Source organism: Aspergillus pseudodeflectus (assembly GCF_044049435.1).
Source record: "Aspergillus pseudodeflectus strain CBS 756.74 chromosome Unknown BJX68scaffold_65, whole genome shotgun sequence".
NCBI lineage: Eukaryota > Fungi > Ascomycota > Eurotiomycetes > Eurotiales > Aspergillaceae > Aspergillus > Aspergillus pseudodeflectus.
Window position 1 is genome coordinate 18,852 of NW_027263841.1, and position 21,669 is coordinate 40,520.

The window sequence follows — 21,669 nt, forward strand, 5'->3', positions numbered from 1 at the left end:
TTGACAGTTTGGCAGGAGGGGAATGACCTTTATCTGGGAGGGGCTCAATGGGTCCTCAGTACTTAAGGCTCAAGTCCACCCAACCAGAAAATACTCCTGAGCCGGAACAACAGCTCAAAAACAAGATCCATCTCGACCACTCACAACCCCCGTCTTGTCGCTGAAGCGGTTTTGCCCGTCTTACTCAGTTCAGCCACTCAACATCCTCATCCTGTCGTGCAGTTGACCACAGCTACCCCGCTTCCAGGCTCCCTAACAGGAACGACCTGGGAGCTCTTGACTGCCAAGTCCCAAACCGATGAAGAGTACGTCTGGAAGTTTGTCTCACGGTCACCCGATCCGCTTAATCGCTTGGATACGTGGACAGGCATGCTGCGGAGTGAGAAAATCGAACGAGACAGAGTCAGAGATCGACGCATCGCCTGATGGCGCATTAATATGACATCTGATCCAACTCTAAGGCGTCTAGATCTGTCAGTGAAAATCATCCGCTGACGAAGGTCGATGAGGAAGGAGCAATGCCCCTGGTGCCCAATCAGCAGAATTTCATTTTAATTTCCGTCTGCTTCCTGTGCCTCTGCTTTGACCTTTGAGTTGGCGCGCAGAAACGAGTCAACATGCCGCTGGGAAGGAGATGGAAAAAGCAAGCGCCATCTAGAGACGGCGCGATTGGCCTCAGGTCACTGGTCTCAAGCGCTGTTTTGCTGTCTCATCCTCGCCTTCGCTCCCCGTCTCTTCCATCGTCTCCGTCTCCTCTGTATACCTAGTACTGCGCTGGATCCGCCTCGTCCATTACCGCTGTCAGGGCTATCTTTTCCCCTCATCGTCCATAGGTGTGGAATCTGTAGACATAGTATCGGTGATTCGCCTTGTACGTCCCATCTATAATATATTTTTCTTTTTCCTACACAAACCTCCCGAGACGACTCAGGTGGACCATGAACCTCGACCAGTAAGCCTCCCTTTGCCTTTCCACCTTCTCCTGGTCTGGTCTGGTCTGGTCTGGTCTGTCCTGACCAGATCACCAGTACCTCTCTGTACCCTCCGTACTCTCCCCAGTCTCTGGAGGTGAGGGTGCTGGGAAGGGACCACTTGTGACTGTGCCTAAACCTGTTTATACATATTCTGCTACCCCTCGCACCCCCCTTCCTCTCCTCCTCCTCTTATCCTCTTCCCCCAACGCTTCTGACTTTTTCTCCACTTCAACCCCCAGGGACCCCCTCCCTGACTCTCTGGCCTCCCGTCTATCGCTTTACATACATGCATGTAACACCCCCATCTCAGCTATCCCTCTGTCTGGTCGCTTTCCCTTTATCCTGCAGCGCTACTCCCACGCTGTGGGATGTGCCCGTGTCATCGTCACTTTCTGGTGTAACAGAAGGCTCGTCTCCAGCGACTTGACAGGCCAATCTCCCCGGACCGTTCTTGCGCGGCGGACTTGCTAATCTCCTAATCATGTGTATGTACAGATGAGCCGGCGCAACGTGATTGGAAAGCCTTCACCTCGTCCAATATGTCGTAAGTTTTGCCCTTGTTCTTATGAGCCTAGTGGTGCCCAAGCCAAAAAAAAAAAAGCCTATTCACTTGTCCTGCTACCTGCTTGAAAGTGTGTATACTCGAGTGTATATATACTTTTATATACTTCTATCATATATCTATATATGCACGCACGGATCCATCTTTAGGTCTTTGTCATGCGCTCCTCCCTCTCTTCTCTTTCTCACTTCATCTTTCTCTCACTTTCGACCCTTTCAACGCAGCTGAAATCTGGTTCATCCATCTCAAAGACCCTCACTAACCACTAATCTCTGTCTCCATCCTTGCCTTGCCAGCTCACCTCCAACTTCCAAGCGAATCAAGACGTCTATCCCTCCCGGCAGCCCACAACAACTACTTTCCCAGCAACAAGCGCAACAAAACCATCCTTTCCAACACGTACCAAGCTACGAGGGCATTCCTATGCCCCAAACTCAGATCCCAGGGTCGAATCCGCGTAAACGCCGATCTTCTCCTCCCCCAAGCTCAACCGCGGCAATGACGACCAGTGCGACGGGCGATGACCCTGTGGCTGCGACGGCAGAGCCTACTCCTCGGAAGAAGGGAAGAACCAACACTCCCTGGACCGCGGAGGAAGAGCAGAGGCTGAAAACGATGCGCGATGCTGGTCGCAGCTGGAGTGAGATTGCCAAGGTTCGTAAGACGCCAGCTATGCTTCGTCCACTCCTCTTTCTGTTGCTCACTGGGTTTTCAGACATTTCCGAACCGGACTGAAGGGAGTGTGAAAAAACACTGGTACAAGGTAATCCGAACACAGCCATTCCATCTGATAGTGTTACTGATCTTGACCGCTTAGGATATGCACTATGCAGAGTTTGCGGAGGACGAGGTGAGATCAACTCTGATGGAGGATTTATGGCGGCAATCTCTGATCGTGTATACAGTCCATAGCACTGCGTGAGGCAATCAAGGAATATGAGGGGAACAAGTGGAAAGTTATTGGCCAAAAAGTTGGGAAGCCGGCCAAGGTAAGTTTTGAATCCGCAGTAGAGGGCTCATCAGCGTCTAACTTCCTGACTATAGGCGTGCGAACAGTATGCGAAAGAACATTTCAAGGATCTCTAGATATAGGACGGATTTTGACAACGTAACGACCATCTCGATGTTCACATGGATTCCCCCATGCTTTGGATCTATAGCGCTGCCTCTCGCAACTAGTTTTATATCTCAATTTGCAATGTACCAGGCGAAAGGATACCGGCGTCGTTTCGTCAATTATTCTCGTTGTTTTCTTTAGGATCTGGCTTTGGCTGCTGGCAGCGGTGGGCGCCTTGAGTATCGTAACATGCTTAATGACAAGACCGATGTCGCAGAACAATTTCGATAGATAACAAGTAGAATGTAAGTGTAGTGCTATCACAGTTAGGGCGGGAACAGAGTTCAGTCCGTCGAGCGGCAAATTCCTCTCCAAACTTTCTCTTCTTCATTTCTTTCTTTCCCCACCACTTTCCCCTCGTCAACCCCGAGTCCATCTTGCTTTCTATAATCCATTCAGCGTCGACTTGCTTTACAGAGGTGAAATCAATTCTTCCCTCCGTCCCATCCATAGACTCACACTAAACTTATCTGCTCTTCCCCCGCTCAGGTCCCGGCTATTCTTCCAGTGTACTCCACCTTCCCCATCTTATCCGACCTGCCATGGCCATCATGAAGCCGAGTAGCATGGATTTGTCTATCGATCAAGGTATCTAGGTAATCTGCCTGCATGATGACCGGTGTTCGACAACTGTGTGCCTGCAGGGTCAGCCACTGGAGGGCCACACAGCTGTCGTTCTGAGATCATACGGTTGAACTTGATCTGGATAATTCCAGCGAAAGAACTCATGCGCGCATAATAACCCCTTTACTATACTTGCACGGATGTGACTAATCTGTTCCAGCATGTCATCGGGAAGCAACCCAACGCCCATGGTAGGAGAGGCCACCAAGGAGAATGCGATACGCTCGGAGGCTGTTTTCGACAACTCACCTTTTCGCTATGATGACGGGATTGAGTCTAACGGGGCTGACCGTCGTGGCTCTGTTCCTGCCCGGCTGACTTCCTGTCTCAAGAAGCTGGAGAATCAGTTGGTTGAGTACAGCCTCGAGGCTCGTGGTATCGAACGTGTGCAGGAGCATGAACGAATCCCGAAGTTGACCTGGGTCTCGTACTTGCAGGTCTTTCTGCTCTGGATGTCGGTCAATCTGGCAGCTAACAACATCACCTTGGGTATGTTGGGGCCTGCGGTATACGGCCTTAGCTTTCTCGACTCGGCTCTCTGTGCGGTCTTTGGAGCGCTTGTCGGTGCGACAGCTGCGTCGTGGATGGCTACATGGGGCCCTATCTCTGGTATCCGGACTATGGTATTGCCTAAGCCTCTGGGAGTAATATCACATGGATCTGACGCTTACAGGCTTTTGGACGGTATACAATGGGATGGTGGCCGAGCAAGCTTATCGTGATATTGAACTTGATTCAGATGATTGGGTACTGTTTGATCAATTGCGTCGTTTGCGGGCAGATTCTTTCCGCTGTGTCTCCCAACGGGAGCCTGTCGGTGGCAGTGGGTATGGATGTCTGGTTCCCTTGATGTATTGGTTCGACACTGACACTACTCAGGAATCGTCATTATTGCCGTCATCAGTTGGATCATTGCAACCTTTGGCATCCGAGTCTTCCACTACTATGAACGGTAAGCGACATTGTAAAGGTATAAAGACTGTTACTGATTACTATAGATTCGCTTTTCTGCCTCAGGTCATCGTAGTGAGCATTCTGTTTGGAGTGTCTTCCTCAAAGTTCGACCTATCCACTCCATCCCATGGCGATACACGCACCGTGATCGGGAACAGGTACGATTACATTCCCATGTCTACCTTCTCCCTCTAACCCAGTCTCTTGGCCAGACTATCATTCTTCTCCCTCTGCGTCAGCGCTGCAATCACCTACACCCCACTCGCAGCCGACTTCTTCGTCTACTACCCGGAACGAACGTCGCGGGTGAAACTCTTCTCCCTCTCCCTCTTCGGCCTCCTCTGCTCATTCACTTTGGCCTTCCTCCTCGGCATCGGCCTCGCCTCGGGAATAACCAACCACCCCTCCTACGCAACAGCCTACAACAACGGCCAGGGCGCCCTGATCGTCGAAGGCTTCAGCCCGCTCAACACATTCGGCAACTTCTGTTCCGTCGTCGTCGCACTGGGTCTTATCGCGAACGCAATCGCACCAACCTACTCCGCCGGCGTCGACTTCCAAGTCCTCGGCCGCTACGCCGAGCGCGTGCCCCGCGCGATCTGGAATACCCTCGGCGTGATCATCTACACGGTCTGCGCGCTCGTGGGCCGAAGCCACCTCGCCGAAATCTTCACCAATTTCCTGGCGCTGATGGGCTACTGGGTCGCTATCTGGATTGGAATTATTCTGGAAGAACGCTTCATTTTCCGTCGCCAGGGGTACAACTGGGCTGTTTGGGACGAACCGGCTAAACACCCGATTGGGATTGCGGCGCTCATTGCGTTTCTGGTTGGCTGGGCTGGAGCGATTCTCTGCATGGCGCAGGTTTGGTATATTGGGCCTTTGGCTGGGTTGGTGGGGGAGTATGGTGCTGACGTATGTTGGATCTCTCCACTTTTATTCCAGCTTCAAGGGTTGCCTTGCTAACGATTTCGACTAGATGGGAAACTATGTTGGGTTCTCGTGGGCTGCTGTGGTTTACCCGCCTCTCAGATATCTTGAGCTGAAGCACTTTGGAAGGTAGATGGTATTGAGTTAGTACTTTCTGGAACACCTGTGTCAGGTGTGCTGTGGATTGGTGACAAGGCAGTGGCTGGGGATTGAGACGGTATGTTGATGGAAGTGCTTCCTAGCTCGCGTTGGACACTTCTGTCGAGACGGAAGTTGTGGTAGGATTGTACATATTCTGTACAGAGTATATAGCTCTTAGGATTTAGTGGTTTAAGCATAGAATCGTAATATCTCTAGGACTGAATGAAACTTGAGAAACTCTAGAGGAAATGAAATAAACCACACTTTACTCGTCTTCACTTCACTATTCTACAGAGACAACGCAAGGATTCGGTAGGTAACAAGATACGAATACAACCAACCCTCTGGGTGCATGTTTTATACCTTGTCATCTAGATTCACCCACACCACGGCAACGACATGGACATATATCAATCATCTTTGAACACAGGGAAACGGAGGATTGAGTGAGATACAAAAGAGAATGCGGCAGAGGGAGCAGCAACCGTGCGCAAGGGATCTGGTTTCGCTTGACCGGAAAGGAAACCGTTTACCGGTACCAGTACTCGGGCTTGACGTAGTCGGCGAAGGTCTTGGGATCCTCGTGGACCTGGTGGTGGTGGCCGTCGTGGCCGTGTTCATCGTCTGGTGTAGCGTTAGCAATTGCACTGGGAGCTATACAATTGATTTGTATTGGAGCGACTCACGACCGTGAGCGTCCTCGAGAGGACCGATGTAGTTCAGCTTGACGACGTTACCGCACTCGCCGCAACGCTCAATGGGACGTTCACGGGAAACCTGTTGGCATTGTCAGTATCCATTTCACTTGTGATACTCACATGCAGGGTGGTTCATACAGTGAGCCAGTTGACCTGGTGAGAGTCGGCGGGGAAACCAGTGCAACCGGCGTACTGCTCGTCACCAGCACCGTTGACAATGATGGGGTTGTCGAGCGTTCCTAGTCTCCGTGTCAGGCCTCCGTCTTTCCGTATACAATGATTCGCGGGGTAAACATACCCTTCCGGGAGGCATCAAGGGGCCGCATGTCGAAGATGTCAATGCCCTGCATCTTTCCGATAAGTTCGAGACGCTCGAGACCGGTGGCTTGCTCGATGTCGGTAGGGATGGTACCGGGCTTGGCACCGGGGGGCAGAAGGTCATCCTCAGTCTTGATCTCTATACGCCGAAACATGTCCAGTTAGCACTGTGGTCCCCAGTTACGTCAATGTATGGAAGCGGGTGGGTTGTCGAGCTAATATCGGTGGGGAATAGGCGGCTCTCGGGAATCAGTTGCGATTGTTACCGCTAGCAATGTCGTGTAGATTTTGTCGGCAATCAGGAAGGTTGTGCAGCGCAGTGGTTCGTTGACGACGGAACGGCAGGTACTAACCTTCGAAGGGAAGAATCTTGCCCTCCTGCTTGGGCTCCCACTTCTTCTGGTTGACTATAATCCGGAAAAACAGCATCAGCAACCACATCCAGAGAGGCCATGTCCATTGACGGTGGTATAGAAGACCAGTCGCGCCCAATTGAGTCGCAATTCGGTATGGCATGATCATATCTCCCTCGGGTCGAGTATTTTGGGGAGTCGGGAGTCACGTACAGCGGCTGACGGAGGAGGTGAAAGGGCGAGCAGAGAGGGCCCTCACAGGGGCGCGCCTCGAGAGGGCAATAGCTGTGCGTTGGAAGAACATGGTCCTGTGCGGGTGGGATGCAATGCCAACGGACAAGGCGTGGAGGACTGGCGAGGAGGGAGTTTGGAGGTTGAGGTGAGTTTGAAGCCGCTTCGGCCCGTGGTCTGACGCTCTGCGGCCACCGCCTTAGTCATCCGTGCCCGCTGGTTGGCTGCTGAGCTCGTACGGCGTCCCGGGAAAGCCCGTCTGGCATATTACCTGATCCGGCCACTAAGATAGGGCCTAGGGCTTCTTGCTGGACATCAGGCCATACGGCTCTTCACTTGCTATCAGCGTCGGAGAAGGATTATTATTCAGAAGGCCAGCTCATGTCATGCGTCTTTTCCACAGGCTAGTAGATATTTTACATTTACCTTACATCAGCCGTCCGGTCTAGAGCCACTGCTAAGAAAGAACCCGTGTCCTCCAGGTCGCCCGCCTCGTTTGTACAACCTGCCAAGGAAAGGAGGTCAAAGGGCAAGAATAAGTAAAGATGAGCTAAAAGGTACGAAGGATAGTCACAATAAAGGGTAGATTAGAAGTGAAGAAAAGGGGGAAGAGGAGAAAGAGAAGGGGAATGTGGTGTATGCGTCGAAAAGTCAAATGCCCATTTCCATATCCATATCAATGCCCATATCCGATCCGTGACTGCCATGACATAATCCATAATCCATACATAACAGCTCATTTCACATCAAAGCTGTGTTGCCTTTTCTCGACATGCTGCTGGCGTAAAACCATTACCAACCTTCCCGGCAATAATACGCCAACGATCGTTTTCGTACTCTTGGATAGCGCGCCGCAGTCGTTGCACCTGCCATCCCGAATCAGTGCACAGTACGGAAAACAAGCATAAGGAGTCTCACCATTTCGTCACTCCAGGCCACATCCTTCGCCTTCAACTTGGTGCAATAACGGACTTGCAAGGTGCCGCTCGTTCGACCAGGGAAAAAGTCGGCTATTTGCTTCCAGGTTAAGTTTTTATTCTCTTTTAATTCAACCAACAAAGCATCCTCCTCCGGGGTAAACTTGAGCTTGGGCCCACGCGGTCGAGGCGCCGGGTCAGGCATCCCCGGCTGCCCCACGACACTTGGTGGCCCAGACGGCAGAGGCGATGTATCGACATTCAGGCCCTGACCCTCTGTAGCTCGAAGTGATGCGTGAGGAGGGAGATGGTGGTGGTGGTGATGTTGTGGGAGGGCCATTGAATCGGTTGGCCCAAAGCCGTGGCTCGACATCGGATGATGGTGCTGGGAAGATTCTCCATGCACGGAGAAGAGCATTTCAGGAGAATGAGTTGGCTCTGAAGGTGCATTTGGTGGAAGGACTGGCAACTGTCTGATCCCATGGTCTGTGTTACCAACCTCTGGCTCAGTTTCGGAATGAGGCCTCTTCTTGCCACGCTGGATCGAGGGCGCGATCTCGTAGCTGGCGGCAGGCGCATACTGCACCGGGAGCTGGCGGGGGAGCATTTGAGCCTGGTTGAGGAGAGCTGTTTGGGAGATATCGGGGACTGTTGGCTGAGGTGTCGCGGTTGGGAGCACGGTCGCATTCGCATGATGCTGCTCAAATGCTGCGCCGTGCGAGTTGCCGGTTGAGAAAGACGGGTCTGTCTGTTTCGCGTGCTGAAGGTGCGGCTGTTGGGAGTGATAGACGAGCGTGCCTTCATGTTCCTCAGGTTTGCGGGTAGCATGTTGAGAGTAGTCAATGGCATAGTCTCGGTACGGATCCGCCAGCGTCGCGGACATACATCGGTGCTGCTAGAGCCTAGAAGCCCCGGCAAGCTACCGAGCTAACTGTTGAAGTAGTGATTTCAAGACGTTATAGAACAGGACAGAGCGAGAACGAAACGGCTGTCGAAGATACTTGCTCTGCTGCTGCTGGGCGTCCTGTTGCTATACCTGATTGAAATCTCGTTTTGGTTCCTGCTGAATGGGATGAGGAGAAGATGCGATCGCCATGTACTAGGCCAGAACCAAAAACACCCCAGACTTCGCTTTAGTCCAAATCAAGATGTTGTTCCCAGCTCTACCTCCGCGTCAGAAGCAAGCCCAAAAAAAAAAAAAATGAAGATAAGGTATCGCAATACAGTTATTGGACCGCCAACAACCGAGTGGGCCAAATGATAGCCAGAGCAGAGGGATGTAAACGAGAGGCTGGACTGAACCGGAGGCGACAAACACGGCGCGCGAACCAGCAATCCCAGAGGAAGTGGGGAGGCGGGAGAGGGAGAGTAAAGGGAGAAAGAGAAGAGAAAGGAAAGAACGAACGACGAGCGTTAAAGTAAATATCAGGGATGGTTTGTACTCACCGGGGTCTAGGGCGGACTTTTGGAGTGCCAAAAATACTAACTTGTATTTCTTCAAGCGGCCGAGCAGAAGAGCCCAGGTTAGCCAGATCTGAAGACGGAAAGGGCTGGGTTTGCTCTTTCAGCAGCAAGTCGGATTATCCAAACGGCTTACTAGCCGTAACTCGCGTTGCGTATAGAAGTTGCAGATGTGGGATGGACAATCGAATATTATGCAAAAGGGGCCCGGCCAGAAGAGCCAGAATAGAGGTGGAAACAGGGTCACGGCCGTCCTGCATACAGACAAAGTCCCTGTGCAGTAACGCGTTGAATACTAGACCGCGGGCGACAGCAGCCAGAGACTGGGAAGGAAAGATACTGGAAAGAGAAAGGGCACAGCGGCGCGGTACATCGCCAGAACTCGAGAGATGCAGGTGGATAAAGAAAGACAAATCGTCCATTTGGTGGATCTGCGCTCTGGTCAAGCTTAGCTTGCAACGAGGGCCGAAGGCCCAAGGGACTCTAGCACTCAAGTCGCAGCGCCAACGGTCGTTTGGGGATGCTCCCACAAGAGGCGATTTGGTGGAATTCCTCAGTGTCATTTCACCCCCTCCACCGGGCCGTTCTGGTCGAACGCCAAGGGCATGGCGGAAGGGAAAATAAAAATAATAATCGGGGTGAGTAGGAGAGAAAAAAGCATCAAACGGGTTAGAAAAACGAATTATGAAGGCCGTGGCATGAAACGCTCAGCACGACAGAAGAGCGTCTCACTAGAAATCGTCCTTGGCCCGATTTCTCAGAACGCCATTAGTGAACACCAAGAAGCGGGGGGAGATCCAAGCCCATTCCATTCGCAGTCCTAGCAACATCTCGAGTTAGCTTATTGGATGCGAACGTGGGAGAGCAGGCTGGTGGGTTTCGGAGTAAGGGAATCAAACCTGCGGCTGGGCGTGCTTTAACTAGCTCAGGAATCCCACCCCTGTCAGGTCAAGGACCTGTCGGACGTCGCCGCAGCAACTCCACCAGCAAGAGACGCCAGTACGTACTGGCTCATCGGAAGCACCTGTCGGCGAGTCACCCACGAGGAGAGGGGGTTTGATTCTGGCGCAGTCCATGGGATGGGGGGGTGTATCATCCAGGTTGCGAAGAAGAGAATCTAGCCTTGCACCCCATCATCGCTTGACTCGAAGGATATCTAGATGACCAGGCACGGGAGGTCTCGCGGTACTCCATACATTTGATACTCGAACCCGAGGGTCCTATACGCGACACCTGCATTGCGACTGATCGAGATAGAGCCGTCCGGATGAAGGAACACCGTTGTATGTGGCGCCCTCAACTATATCGCGCATACTCCGGAGTCGCGCGACGGTCCAACAGCAGCAACCAGCCCCTGGCCTTTTGTCTCTCTCCCCTCTTCCGCTGAAGGAAGATGCCCGGCAATCAAAATTTCCCATGTCTTGCCCTGGCGACAGCTTAGGAGGGCAACCTTTTTACTCTTGGAATTCTTCGCCTGGAGACCGTGACCCTTCGCCGTGAGCCTCACGACAGCCTTATTCTGGCCCCATTGTTCTAGTCCCTCGGGCTCTGGGTCCTGAAACGAACAACAAAGGCGCCTGTCCCTCCCTCGATGAGACCGGACAATGGTCGGACGGAGCAAACCAGGTCTAGCGTCCAAGCGTGTCAAAAGAGCAAGCCGTGGGTGGCGGACGCGGACAAGACCCCAGAGAATACAAGAGAGGGATGGGTCGCTCGAGCACCGCCCTTTGCTTCTTTCACGACTAGTTCAAGCTCAGTACGGCAGGACAGAGCACAGCAACCATTCCAAGTGTATTACCATCATCATCCTGATTTCTAGCGAGAAGCGAGCCTGCCCGCCGATGAGCTGACGAGAAGGAGGGCACAAAGCCTTTATCTAAGAAAAGCGTAGGTGCAGCAGCAGGGGCGGCCAGCTACTCGCTGCTGCACACCCCGTAGCGTCAGCTCTGCCAGCCAGGCTGTTGTCAGCTCGTCAGCGCAAGCCATCACCGATGGGACTCTCATCTCACAAGCAGCGATGAGCACGAAAATATCGCAAGCATGACGGACGAGAAAAGAGAGCCTCTTTTCGAACCCAGCGGCTCACCATGGCTGCATCGCATTCTCATCCGTCCACTGTCTCCTGCATACGCGCAGTCACTCGTCTCTTTTTCTTTCTTTTCTGCTGCGGTCTCCCTTTTTTCCGATCGAAATTTAGGTTTGCGTCCCGAGCTTGAGTTGAGACCATGAAGCACTGGTGAAACAGATAATCACACCCCCACGCCAGCTGGTTGGCCCGAAGCAGGAAATGAAAGCTGGTCCAGACTGCCAGGGACCCAGACCACTCTCGCAGAGGATAAGATGGCTTCGGATACGACCGGAGACAATGATGATGCTATTGATTATCCAAACTGGCTTGAAAGGGCAGGAGAATGGATGGCTGAAGCCACAGTGGGCACGGTGGTGCCTCATGAGCTCTTCGCCTCTCTACATGCCCCGAAGTCAACCATCCTTCGGTCGGTTCTAAGACTTGGCCAATGAATATACTGTTGACTTAGTAACGTACTATACATACAAAGAGGCCGCAATGTCATCCCCAGCCTCGCTAGCTTTTCCCCGCCATCCTTAATAAGATCGTCATAACGAAACACATGCAAGAAAGGGTTTATCACAGGTGTATTATTGCAGGGGAAAAAAAACATGAAGAAAACAATAGGTAAATGATCAACGCCCGCAGCGATCGCTTAAGCAAAGTTATCAGATCGATCAACCCAGATATCCTCCAGCTCGGCGAAATTCTGGAAATGAAGCGGACGATGTTGATCATCGTAGAACCGCAGCGGCGTGTCAATCTTGACATAAACCGGTCGTTTCTCGACACTTCCATATGCGCTTCCCATGAAGCTGTAATTCCACACATTGTCCTCTGGCACGAGGAAATATCCACGGATCTTGTCGCTCAGTAGCAATTGGCACTTTTCGCCCATGCTGGTTGAGAATCCCTGCGGTTGGTCCGACGTGGTATCCCGGTTCTCGGCACCCCACTTGTAACCCTGAGGCGTGAGACCCCATGCTGCAAGCGAGACGGAGCCCGGTGTGAACGAAACGGTCATGGTTACCGTTTTCTTGTCCCAAGACGAATGAGCGTTCATCAGGCGCGAGTGCTGAGTCACATCTTGCGCTGTCATGTACGGTGGTTCATTTCCGGAAAGAGTGTGGATGACTCCCAGGGGCTCCAGGTTGGCGAGATAATCGTGTTGTGGGAGCTGCTGCGGAAGTTGAACCTCGCGAGTATTACCGACCTGCGGGATCATGACAATGGTCCGAACTTCCTTGACCTGGTCATTGTCTGGTGGCGAGCTACCGTACAGGTATCCGGCAACTTGCACCCGGAGATCAGCAATCATGATGAACCGCTTGAGAATGTTTTTGGGCATGATGTACGTGTAACCCTCTTCGCGGATTTCATCTGAAGAAATGTAGATGTTGTTCGCCCTAGTGCGGAGATTGGACGTCGCAATCGCTCGGGTACGCCACTCAGTCTTCGACGCGAATGACTGCTGCTCATACTGCGACGTGGTGGTGACAATAATGTCCTCACCGCGGACATTTTGCGTCTTTGTCGTCACAGCCGTCAGCTGCTTTTGCTCTTCCTGCTGCTTCTCGATTTCTGCTGCCTGTTGCCGCTGCAACGAAGGTGCACTGATTTCCATACCAAGAATGATGTCTCGGACTTCACTGCTGGTCAAACTCTGGACATTGACGTTGTTCTTCTTGCCATAGTCATTGAGAATCAAGTCACGCAGCTGGACTTCAACCTTCATCCAGTCTTCATCGGAGAGCGAAGGCCAGATGTGGTGTTCCAAGGTGATAACACTCTTGTCGGGACGAAGAATGATCTTGGCCTTGTCAATGTTGACATGAAGAGCTCGCAGAATCAAGATCAATCGTGAGAAGGCGGTGTACGGTGAAATGGTCTTGAGCCACTCATCATAGAGATTGAAGAGAACCATTTGAGGCTCCGTAGCACGCAAGATCATATCTGCGAGCTTCTCGACCTTCATGGCAGCCTGGAAAGGAAGTTGAAGTTCGGAAGCACGGATAGAGATGTTAGGGAAATCAAGCAGGTGAACCTCGAGGGGATCAAGAAGACCCTTGCGAGTAACGATGAGCTGCTTGGGCTGTTCTTCGACGGGCAGAGACCGAATTAGGGCCGCTACTTCTTCTGCTGTCTTCCACTTGGCAAGCTGGCCAAGACGTTTCTGTCCAGCCCAAACGCTAGTGTGGATAATCTTCAGGAACAACTGACCAGTCCTAGGGTTGAAGATAAAGATGGCACCGTTGATAGGCTTGGTCGTAAGGTTACCCTCAAATGTCTTGTGGATGGTGACACGGTAGACATTAGTATCGTCAATGAAGAGCTGGATCTGCGGGCTGAAAAGTTCCGAGTAGTTTTGCGAGTTGAGGAACTCCTGGTTGCTCTCGGAAGCATAGAGCTGCAGACCCTTTCGGATACGTTCTCTCAAGACATACAGGGCAGGGTTGGCCTTCATAACCTTGGCCATGGCTTGTTGTACCAAAGTCTTGAGACCAGGGAAATACTGGCCGTAGGCGGAATAGAGGTTATAGGCAAGGTCAATTGCGATCATAAGACCCGTCGCAGAAGGGTAAATGCTCATGCTGTCGGTTGTGTAGTCAAGATACTTGGCGCGGACATATCGCTCAATATCGTGGGAATCGTAGTCACCATACCGCAACTGCACATCAAGCCAGAACTTATTGGTCGTAGTGGGCTCGTAAACGTCCTTGGTATCAAATAGAATAGACGGCCGGGTCACATTCCACTTGTTTGTAGCGAAAAGTAGGATGTCCGCACATGAACTGTTCATCTTGTATGACTTACGTGGATGAATCGTTTCTTTCTGGACTGCTTCGATGCCCAACTGTTCGAGTTCTTGATCAAAGACCTGACACAGGTCCATGACCACTGATTCGTGGATCTTCTGCCACAAGTGCGCCCGGAAAATCTGAATGAGGGATATCTTCAACGTTGGGATCTTGCCATGCAAGAAAATGCCAGTAAGGTCCAATTGGACCTGGAAACCAACATATACATTGGCTCTATTGATCGTAGGAGACCACCAGAGGGTGAATCTTCGGTTCGGAATTTGGTTTAGACCGGACCGTTGGGCGTTGGTGAGCTTTTTGAACTTCATCGACCTAAAAACCAGTCAGCAAAGTCAAAATACATTCAAATAACAGGAATTGAGAAGACTAACTCTTCGAAGCCCGAGGCTTTTTCCCAAAAGAGGCCCTCCCAGGATGGAAAAGCTGTTGCTTTGAACAAGGTGTGCTCAAGAATGGTCTCTACACCACCCAGCGCCTGTATAACGTCGGTACGGTAAGCATTCAGATTCCAGAGTTTTCCATCGTGCCGCTGGCTCGTCCACCAGAAAGGATTGCTCTTCATGAGCTGGTATTGCTTGAATTCAGCGCGTAGTCGGAAACCCTTGTCGAAACTTAGGGTACTGCGGTCCTTCTGGAAAAGGGTGTTGATACGCGGGAGACCACGGTCCCAGCTGTCCTCCAGATCCTCCAGGGTGAGACGACGGTTTTGCTGCTGTGCTTCCTGTCGCTTTTGGGAGTATTCCATCCAAACGCGTTGCGAGTCGATGAATTCGGCCTCCCAGGGGATGATGTAGCGGAAGATGTTGGGGATTAAGGTTTCCTCGTCATGTGACATACCCGCACGGAAGTGAGTAATTCCTGTGTCAGTTTGCTTGGACCAGCGCTTGTCGCTCGCGGGGATGAGGATGTGAGAGCCTGAAATCATACCCAGACCCCCAAGTTCCTTTGGTGTGTAAAAGACAGCAGGGGGGAAACGAGAAGGCATCTTGGAGTTGAGGCCGATCTTGACACGTGTCTGGATCTTGGTTTCGCACTTGACAATTGTGTCGAGCAGGTTAACAGTCGACACGGCGGCTTCACGGTAGTAGGTGAAAAGGGCAATCAGTGCCGTGTTCCACTTGTTGGCGATCTTTGTAAAGGTAGTTGAACCGGACGACATGAGAATCTGTCGGATGCGGTTATTAAACTTTTGAATATCCTCCTCGGTGACCTGCAGGAAAGCGTGTGCCGTGCGTTCCTTGGTGGAGTTGTCGACCAGAGACCAAACGCTGTCCTTGACGGAGAACTCTTCATTTTGGTTGCGGCTCTTGGGAAGGATTCGGACTTCAAATCCAGACATCGAGAACAGCAGGTTAGGGTTATCCTTGCTGTACACGCTGGAGAACGTGTCATCCCAGTCGATCGTAGTAATGGACCTTGGAAGACGGTTTTTCAAATCCCAGAAGACAGCACGACCCAGATTAACATCATGGCGCATCAAGCGCATCCGGCAGTCTCGGGGCCAGCACTTTTTGTTCTTGTACCCAATGACGTTCTCGAAGTTGGGATCCGGATTCTCCGTCAAGAATCGCTGGATAAGATCACGCGACTCGTCTGCGTTGAATCGGAAAAAGACCCAGATCTTGTCGACATAACGGGTGTACAGCCGGATAGGGTGCCTCTGCTCGGTAGCACGGTCTCGGAACTGCAAAAAGTCGTTGGGGCTCTGAGGAGGTCCAGCCATGTCGCTAGCTCGTTGCAGGCCGAGAAGGAGCAAGTCGATCATCAATCCGTAGAACTGGAAGACGAAGCCGGAGAATTGGAGACCACGGATTAGACCATAGCTGTTCGTGTGGTTCATGTCCTTGTAACTCAGCTGCACATTGTTCTTGGAGGTAATGTAATCCGCCAAGTTGTGGTCCATGATCAAACGGAGCAGTCTGTTGAGGAGTGTGAGATCGATCTTTTCGTAGACCTTGGAAAGCTCCGTCTCGATCATGACGTTCGTCTCGCCATCAGCGGTCTCCCAGACGTTGGAAAGGTTGTTGATTCCTTGCGCCCACTTGTACGTCAACAGAGGGGGGACTTCAGAGTCGGAAGGCTTAATCCACGCCGGGAACAGGTGGCGCTGCTCAGCCTGGTACCAAAGGTACTGATCAAGATAAGCGTCTGTGATCTTCTCAATAGGCTCGACATCGTAGACGGGGTTGATATTGTTATAGTTGTCGTTCATGTCGATCCCGACTTCCTTGAAAGCACGTTGAGTCAAAAGGAAACGCTTGATTCTGGCTAGAGTCGTTCCGGGAGAATCATATGCTTGTTCGATAAGAGCAAGTTCCTCACGCTGGCTTTGGTTCAAACGGCCCTTGACAGAGTAAGACTCGCGCAGACGTTCCAAAGCAAGAATCAGAATCTTGGTGTCATGCTTGTAGGACACGCTCGGGAATGGAATTGGCGTAAACTTGCGCGACTCGAGCCAGTGCACCATGGTCGTGTAAATGGCGACAGCCTCCTCGGACGACACATAAGGGCCGTCTTTGAGGTAGTTGTGCTGCCGTTCTTGCTCGGACTTGAGCCATAAACGGGTAAGACGACCCAAGTTCTTCTTTGCAACCGTCTTGTCCACCGTAGCACCACGCCGAATTCTCTCACGGTTGTAGTGGGCTACTGAAATCCACCAGTCGGCCTTGCTCTTGACGTACCGAAGGATAATATTTTCAATAGGCGCAGGAAGACCAGGCACCTTCCAAGGAATATTACTTTTCCAGCACCTCCATGCTTCTGAAAGATGCTGAAGTACAGTGTTGACCTTGTTCTGCTTGATACCCTCGGGCATCATGTCCATCAAGTCGGCCATGACGGAAGCACGAAGTTCCAGATCAAAGTGAGACTCGACACGCTGCTTGGTTACCGTCTTTGCGACACCCTTGCTGTGACGACCTTCGAACTGACGAGAGAGCAAGTTTCCAAGCCATCTCTCGAGCAAGGGGATGATACCGCGCATGAAGAAGAGCCACACACGCCAGGCTGGAGCCCAGAAACCACAGCCGGGCCCTTTACCAACGGGCCCAGAGTTGAAACGGTAGTATATCAAATGCTTCAAATCCTTGCAGGAACGAATCTGGTGCATCAGTTTGTACTTGTAACGGTACATACCAGTGAGCTGTCCAACGTGGTTGAAGGCGTAGAGAATACCGTCAGCAAGCTGGAAAGCATCGATGTTGCCAAGACGGTATTGAACCTGGGCATCGACAATCAACTTGGTCAGGCGCAGGATTTCGCGCATCAAGTGAAAGGCGTTTCCGAAACGAGACTTCTTCCGCTCCTTGGTGGTCAATGTTTTGACAGGCTTCAAGTTAAAGTTGTAATCGAGATGCAGGTATGTCAGGTTCTTGCGATGAATCAAGAGGTTCAACATGTTGAAACCTTGACGGCAGACCTGGAGGCCGGCCTCGACCCAGTCGATCGTTGTCTGCTGGAAGAACTTGGTCGACTTGAGCGTTTTGAGAAGGTCCTGCTTGCTCTGGGCCTTGGGCTTCTTCTGGTGAAGCTGGTTGAGCACGTATGTCTTGAGAAGCTTCTGGTACGACACGCGAACTTTGACGGGCTGTCCCTGAGGGCAGTGCTCCAGATACCACTGTTTCACGAGTGGCACGTCCTGAGCACGAACCATCTTTCCAGAGCGCTTGTTGAACGGGTGAGGAGCCCACCACAGAGCGATAGCGGAAGCAGTTTCGGGCGTGTAGAGCTCTTCGTCGCCAAAGAAGGGCTCAACATCCCCGGGAAGCTCAAAGTCGTCCTCGTTCTCAGAGCCAAAGATCTCATCCTCATGACTAACAGTGATATTCTTGGGGGCAACGGAGCGGGAAGAGATGGGATTAATAACAGGGTCGAAGTAAAAGGCGGGGAGGTTGGGATCATCGGTTCGGACATAGACAACTTGAGGGTGAGAGTACCAAGAAACCTTGACGCTTCTCGGGAGGGTATTGTACAGGAATGGGAATGCGACACGGTATTCGGTTCGAATCGGCGCGCGGAAGATGATACGGTCGATGGCGTTGAACTCGCTAAAGTCCTCATCATTGGGATCAATGTCTTTGTAGAGCGGCTCGAATCTTGGACCACCGGGGATGGCAACATTCAGCGCCTTCGCAGTGAGGAAGCTGTTGAGATCGAACAGGTGGAAATAGTTTTGGTCGACAACGTCACTCAGAAGCTGATGACTTAGTCGATATAGCGTAGCCATCTGCGGAAGATCCAAGTTCCACTTCCTATAGCTAGGTCCATTGACATGTGGCGTATCAAGGAGAGGTCGGTGGTCGTAGAACCATTCGTAGACGGGGCCATCTTCCACCTCGTCGAGTTCCATCTGGATAGGCTCCAGCGGCTCAACATCCTCGATATTCTCCGACCAAGAAAGCGGGGGTTCCTCATCATCAAAGGGCGGGAATCGCATTCGCTTGAAGTGTCTCCGGTCGCTCTTTTCCCTTCGCATGCACACCCACATCGTAGCCCACTGGGCATGAAAGACCGGCTCGATGACCCTCGGCGTCTCATTAACAAGGGTCAAACATCCGTTGACATGATACAAAACTTTAACCTCCCTCGTGGACTCCCACGGCATGGGCATGTTCTCCAGCAGCTTCAGAACGGCATGGGGCATGAACTTGAGAGCTCCGAGATAGCTGCGCTTCTCGTTGCTGAATTTTTTCTGAGACACGTCACCGATGTCCTTGACAATCTTGCGAAGATGCTCCGGGGGCATATCGGCCTTTTGTGATTCAACAAACCCGCCCTTGCGCTTCTCGCCGAAGCGATTCCGTTGCGTCCGTAGCCATTCTGTCTTCTTCTGGGCAAACTTTGCGACGGTTGGGTCGGCCGGGGGTTGATATCCTGGGGGCGGCGGCGCCATCGGCATCGAGGGCGGCGCAGACGCACCCCATCCGGGAGGAGGGGGAGGAGGCAGCGATGCCATTGTGATTGACGTTGAAGAGAAGGGGCGCTCTTCAGCTCGCTCTTCTCCGGGGGTTGACGTGAAGTCGCGTCAAGACTCAGATGCGAGAATCCTGCCTGACACCGGATTCATCAGTTGGATTATGGGTCAAAAATCGCGTCAGTGATAAAGAGAAGGTCCTGAAAAAGAAGAGACGAAAGAAAAACAACTCCAAGACAATCCCCTTCCGCGGCGACGATGGAAGACGAATCTTTCTGCTCTCTTTCCTTGGCTCCAGTTTCTCGCGATGCAAGCTTGCAAAAGAGGTGGCGGCTCCGGTCCAGCCACGCTAGTCCACAAATGGCCTTAGCGCAACCTCGCCAAATTAGCGCTAGCGCGGCCTCCCAGGGCTCCGAGAAACCCACACAAATCCAGACGACTGCAAGAATTCGACGAAGTTCACGACGACAACCGACGACGACGCCAACATCTTGACCACCGCACCAGAGGTTCAAGCACAGTCAAAATGGCGAACAACAGATTGCAATACGTGAGTTTTATCCAGTAACCTATCGTTGATTTGGAATTGAGCAGAGTGCTAATCGAACTTTTTTTTTCTCTCCAGCGCCGCCGGAACCCGTACGTGAAATCCCCCAGCAACCCCTCCTCAGTCGTCTAGATCACGATCAGCATGGCGGCAATTCTTTTGGCTTCACGACGACATCTCATGCGTTCGAATCGATATTGATGGATTGATACAGGTACAACACACGGTCCAACCGCGTCCGCATCGTCAAGACCCCCGGCGGTGCTCTCCGCTACCAGCACATCAAGAAGCAGGGCACTGCCCCCAAGTGCGGTGACTGCGGCATCAAGCTCCCTGGTGTGAGTACCCTTTCGCCCAATCCGATGATTTAGCAGGGAAGAGGAGAAGGAATCAGAGCAAAGTGGACAAGGGAACAAACGAGGGGGAATGGCCGAGTTTGACACAGCGACTGATTGCAAATTTCAGGTCCCCGCCCTTCGCCCCCGCGAATACTCCCAGATCTCTCGCCCCAAGAAGACCGTCAGCCGTGCCTACGGTGGTTCTCGCTGCGCCGGCTGCGTCAAGGACCGCATCGTCCGCGCCTTCCTGATCGAGGAGCAGAAGATCGTCAAGAAGGTTCTCAAGGAGTCCCAGGAGAAGGCCGCCAAGCGCTAAAGGGTTGCGTCGCATAATCAAAGCTCGGTGTTTTGTGTTTAGTGGAAAGCAATCAATGCAAAAATAAAATCTGGCTGGGTATGGGTTCTTTTTGTGAACACGGGCTAGCGCGGCTATGTCGTTATAGCTAGCTATGAAATATATTTCATGACAGTCTTCTACTTCAAACCATGCGTTTTTTCCGAAATCCTTCTGGAGTTGTTAGCCAGGGTCCAACGTGCAGCAGTTCGGCCACCAACCCCATCTCCTTCAGCAATCATGGTTATCTAAGGTTGGCAAACGATATCCGACTTGACCATAATCCGCCCCATCACGCGATGAAGCTCCCTGTCTTATCTCGCTGATCTTGATCCGGCCCCATGGTTTGCCCGCCAGGCCCCATGGTTTGCGGCGTGCAAATCTCACCCGCACCATGTGTCTGTACTCGGATCCGAACAGGGAAATTGGTGCTGAAGGGCACCATGAACAGTCCAGAGTAGCGCAGGTCTTTACTCCAGGTAGTCCAGGCTAGATCCCTCACGTGGAAACAGTATCTACGACTCGGCACTTCTTCACAAGTACCTTCTTCGCGTTTTCTATAATGGACACATCATCTACTTCGAGAGAAGGACACTCAGGCCCCAAAGCAGGATCAAACTTCTACCCTCTCAAACACGCCACAGAACATCTGATCCTGCAAAATCAGAAGAACGAGCGTAGTACTTTTCCACAGTGAGCGAACGAAGGAAGCATAAGCAATGCACAGAAAGTGGACAGGTTGGAGCAACAACTGCCGAGTGCGAAAGTACCACACTCCACTCCTACGACTCGACACACAAAGTCCTTGTGTACTTTCTTCAACACCGTGATTTGAGATTTGTTCTCTCCAAGGATAGATCTGGAAGCGAGATGAGATCCCATCGGAGTTTGGATGCCCTCGGGAACAGGCTGCTGGAACCTGCACGAAAGAGAATATAGCTAGCTATGGTGATATGCATACCATATGGTAAACGGGTAGCGGCAGGGTGTTCGACAAGCACGCCGCCGTCAGGATGGCATGCCTCTACACTGAGGAATAAGGATAGCCTCTCGTTCAAGGCTAGCAAGCGGGCCAGGCCGGTGATTCCAGTAGATCGTTCTGCTCCTGGCCATAAGAGGCAACTAGGGTGTTCTGAGGAAACACATTCCCGACGAGCTTAGCGGGTGGACATTGTAGTCTTAACTCAAAAATCTTGTTGTCCCTTTGGCCCTCGGCTAATTGCCAGTGTGTAGCCGTGCTGTAATGAGTTGGTGGGGAGCTGAGGTCTGACAAATATCGATTTCGGTGCAAGTCTGTTCTATCTCGACTTTTCGTGCTTTTCCGTTCCGCCGACCTAAGTACAGAATTAGTGTACAGTGTCTCGGGTGTTG

General features: G+C 52.0%; 8 protein-coding genes across 8 annotated transcripts; 5 read left to right on the forward strand and 3 right to left on the reverse strand.

Annotated features, from left to right (window-relative positions):
• The first annotated feature begins 1,452 nt into the window (after positions 1 to 1,452).
• On the forward strand, positions 1,453 to 2,848 carry BJX68DRAFT_246570 (SANT/Myb-like DNA-binding domain-containing protein). Its single transcript, XM_071041669.1, has 5 exons — positions 1,453 to 2,190; positions 2,252 to 2,299; positions 2,354 to 2,386; positions 2,442 to 2,525; positions 2,581 to 2,848. Exons 1-5 carry the CDS (start codon positions 1,960 to 1,962, stop codon positions 2,620 to 2,622), a joined length of 438 nt encoding a protein of 145 aa, XP_070894048.1. The 5' UTR covers positions 1,453 to 1,959; the 3' UTR covers positions 2,623 to 2,848.
• Positions 2,849 to 2,980: 132 nt separating this feature from the next.
• BJX68DRAFT_246576 (purine-cytosine permease family protein) lies at positions 2,981 to 5,551 on the forward strand. Its single transcript, XM_071041670.1, has 6 exons — positions 2,981 to 3,900; positions 3,951 to 4,104; positions 4,157 to 4,229; positions 4,276 to 4,389; positions 4,444 to 5,146; positions 5,211 to 5,551. The coding sequence occupies exons 1-6, from the start codon at positions 3,439 to 3,441 to the stop codon at positions 5,292 to 5,294; spliced, it is 1,590 nt and encodes a 529-aa protein (XP_070894049.1). The 5' UTR covers positions 2,981 to 3,438; the 3' UTR covers positions 5,295 to 5,551.
• cox5b (cytochrome c oxidase subunit IV) lies at positions 5,552 to 7,034 on the reverse strand. Its single transcript, XM_071041671.1, has 6 exons — positions 6,885 to 7,034; positions 6,672 to 6,725; positions 6,299 to 6,457; positions 6,139 to 6,239; positions 5,989 to 6,079; positions 5,552 to 5,926 (listed from the first exon to the last, which is right to left on the reverse strand). The coding sequence occupies exons 1-6, from the start codon at positions 6,973 to 6,975 to the stop codon at positions 5,832 to 5,834; spliced, it is 591 nt and encodes a 196-aa protein (XP_070894050.1). The 5' UTR covers positions 6,976 to 7,034; the 3' UTR covers positions 5,552 to 5,831.
• A 614-nt stretch (positions 7,035 to 7,648) lies between these two features.
• Positions 7,649 to 8,702, reverse strand: BJX68DRAFT_258472 (SANT/Myb-like DNA-binding domain-containing protein; the record flags this gene model as incomplete). Its single annotated transcript, XM_071043534.1, has 2 exons — positions 7,649 to 7,768; positions 7,821 to 8,702. 2 exons carry the CDS (start codon positions 8,700 to 8,702, stop codon positions 7,649 to 7,651), a joined length of 1,002 nt encoding a protein of 333 aa, XP_070894051.1.
• Positions 8,703 to 8,796: 94 nt separating this feature from the next.
• Positions 8,797 to 9,165, forward strand: BJX68DRAFT_185750 (uncharacterized protein). The gene has a single exon (XM_071037294.1). It carries the CDS (start codon positions 8,892 to 8,894, stop codon positions 9,078 to 9,080), a length of 189 nt encoding a protein of 62 aa, XP_070894052.1. The 5' UTR covers positions 8,797 to 8,891; the 3' UTR covers positions 9,081 to 9,165.
• Positions 8,977 to 10,166, forward strand: BJX68DRAFT_186047 (uncharacterized protein). The gene has a single exon (XM_071037295.1). It carries the CDS (start codon positions 9,251 to 9,253, stop codon positions 9,902 to 9,904), a length of 654 nt encoding a protein of 217 aa, XP_070894053.1. The 5' UTR covers positions 8,977 to 9,250; the 3' UTR covers positions 9,905 to 10,166.
• A 1,701-nt stretch (positions 10,167 to 11,867) lies between these two features.
• prp8 (U4/U6-U5 snRNP complex subunit PRP8) lies at positions 11,868 to 19,362 on the reverse strand. The gene is made up of 2 exons (XM_071037293.1): positions 14,539 to 19,362; positions 11,868 to 14,479 (listed from the first exon to the last, which is right to left on the reverse strand). Exons 1-2 carry the CDS (start codon positions 19,119 to 19,121, stop codon positions 12,004 to 12,006), a joined length of 7,059 nt encoding a protein of 2,352 aa, XP_070894054.1. The 5' UTR covers positions 19,122 to 19,362; the 3' UTR covers positions 11,868 to 12,003.
• A 168-nt stretch (positions 19,363 to 19,530) lies between these two features.
• On the forward strand, positions 19,531 to 20,412 carry BJX68DRAFT_186133 (60S ribosomal protein eL34). Its single transcript, XM_071037297.1, has 4 exons — positions 19,531 to 19,629; positions 19,705 to 19,718; positions 19,841 to 19,964; positions 20,092 to 20,412. Exons 1-4 carry the CDS (start codon positions 19,606 to 19,608, stop codon positions 20,278 to 20,280), a joined length of 351 nt encoding a protein of 116 aa, XP_070894055.1. The 5' UTR covers positions 19,531 to 19,605; the 3' UTR covers positions 20,281 to 20,412.
• Positions 20,413 to 21,669: the final 1,257 nt, after the last annotated feature.

Excerpts from the sequence above, each read along its gene's own strand:
- BJX68DRAFT_246570 (XM_071041669.1), top strand. The coding sequence starts at position 1,960 with ATGCCCCAAACTCAGATCCCAGGGTCGAATCCGCGTAAACGCCGATCT. Across the intron at positions 2,387-2,441 it reads CAGAGTTTGCGGAGGACGAG|TCCATAGCACTGCGTGAGGC; the intron begins GTGAGATCAACT and ends TCGTGTATACAG. Across the intron at positions 2,526-2,580 it reads AAGTTGGGAAGCCGGCCAAG|GCGTGCGAACAGTATGCGAA; the intron begins GTAAGTTTTGAA and ends TCCTGACTATAG.
- BJX68DRAFT_246576 (XM_071041670.1), top strand. The coding sequence starts at position 3,439 with ATGTCATCGGGAAGCAACCCAACGCCCATGGTAGGAGAGGCCACCAAG. Across the intron at positions 4,390-4,443 it reads CGCACCGTGATCGGGAACAG|ACTATCATTCTTCTCCCTCT; the intron begins GTACGATTACAT and ends TCTCTTGGCCAG. Across the intron at positions 5,147-5,210 it reads TGGGGGAGTATGGTGCTGAC|ATGGGAAACTATGTTGGGTT; the intron begins GTATGTTGGATC and ends GATTTCGACTAG.
- cox5b (XM_071041671.1), bottom strand. The coding sequence starts at position 6,975 with ATGTTCTTCCAACGCACAGCTATTGCCCTCTCGAGGCGCGCCCCTGTG. Across the intron at positions 6,726-6,884 it reads CACCTCCTCCGTCAGCCGCT|TCAACCAGAAGAAGTGGGAG; the intron begins GTACGTGACTCC and ends TCCGGATTATAG. Across the intron at positions 6,458-6,671 it reads CAAGATTCTTCCCTTCGAAG|AGATCAAGACTGAGGATGAC; the intron begins GTTAGTACCTGC and ends TTCGGCGTATAG.
- BJX68DRAFT_185750 (XM_071037294.1), top strand. The coding sequence starts at position 8,892 with ATGAGGAGAAGATGCGATCGCCATGTACTAGGCCAGAACCAAAAACAC.
- BJX68DRAFT_186047 (XM_071037295.1), top strand. The coding sequence starts at position 9,251 with ATGGTTTGTACTCACCGGGGTCTAGGGCGGACTTTTGGAGTGCCAAAA.
- prp8 (XM_071037293.1), bottom strand. The coding sequence starts at position 19,121 with ATGGCATCGCTGCCTCCTCCCCCTCCTCCCGGATGGGGTGCGTCTGCG. Across the intron at positions 14,480-14,538 it reads AAAGCCTCGGGCTTCGAAGA|GTCGATGAAGTTCAAAAAGC; the intron begins GTTAGTCTTCTC and ends ACTGGTTTTTAG.
- BJX68DRAFT_186133 (XM_071037297.1), top strand. The coding sequence starts at position 19,606 with ATGGCGAACAACAGATTGCAATAC. Across the intron at positions 19,965-20,091 it reads GCGGCATCAAGCTCCCTGGT|GTCCCCGCCCTTCGCCCCCG; the intron begins GTGAGTACCCTT and ends TGCAAATTTCAG.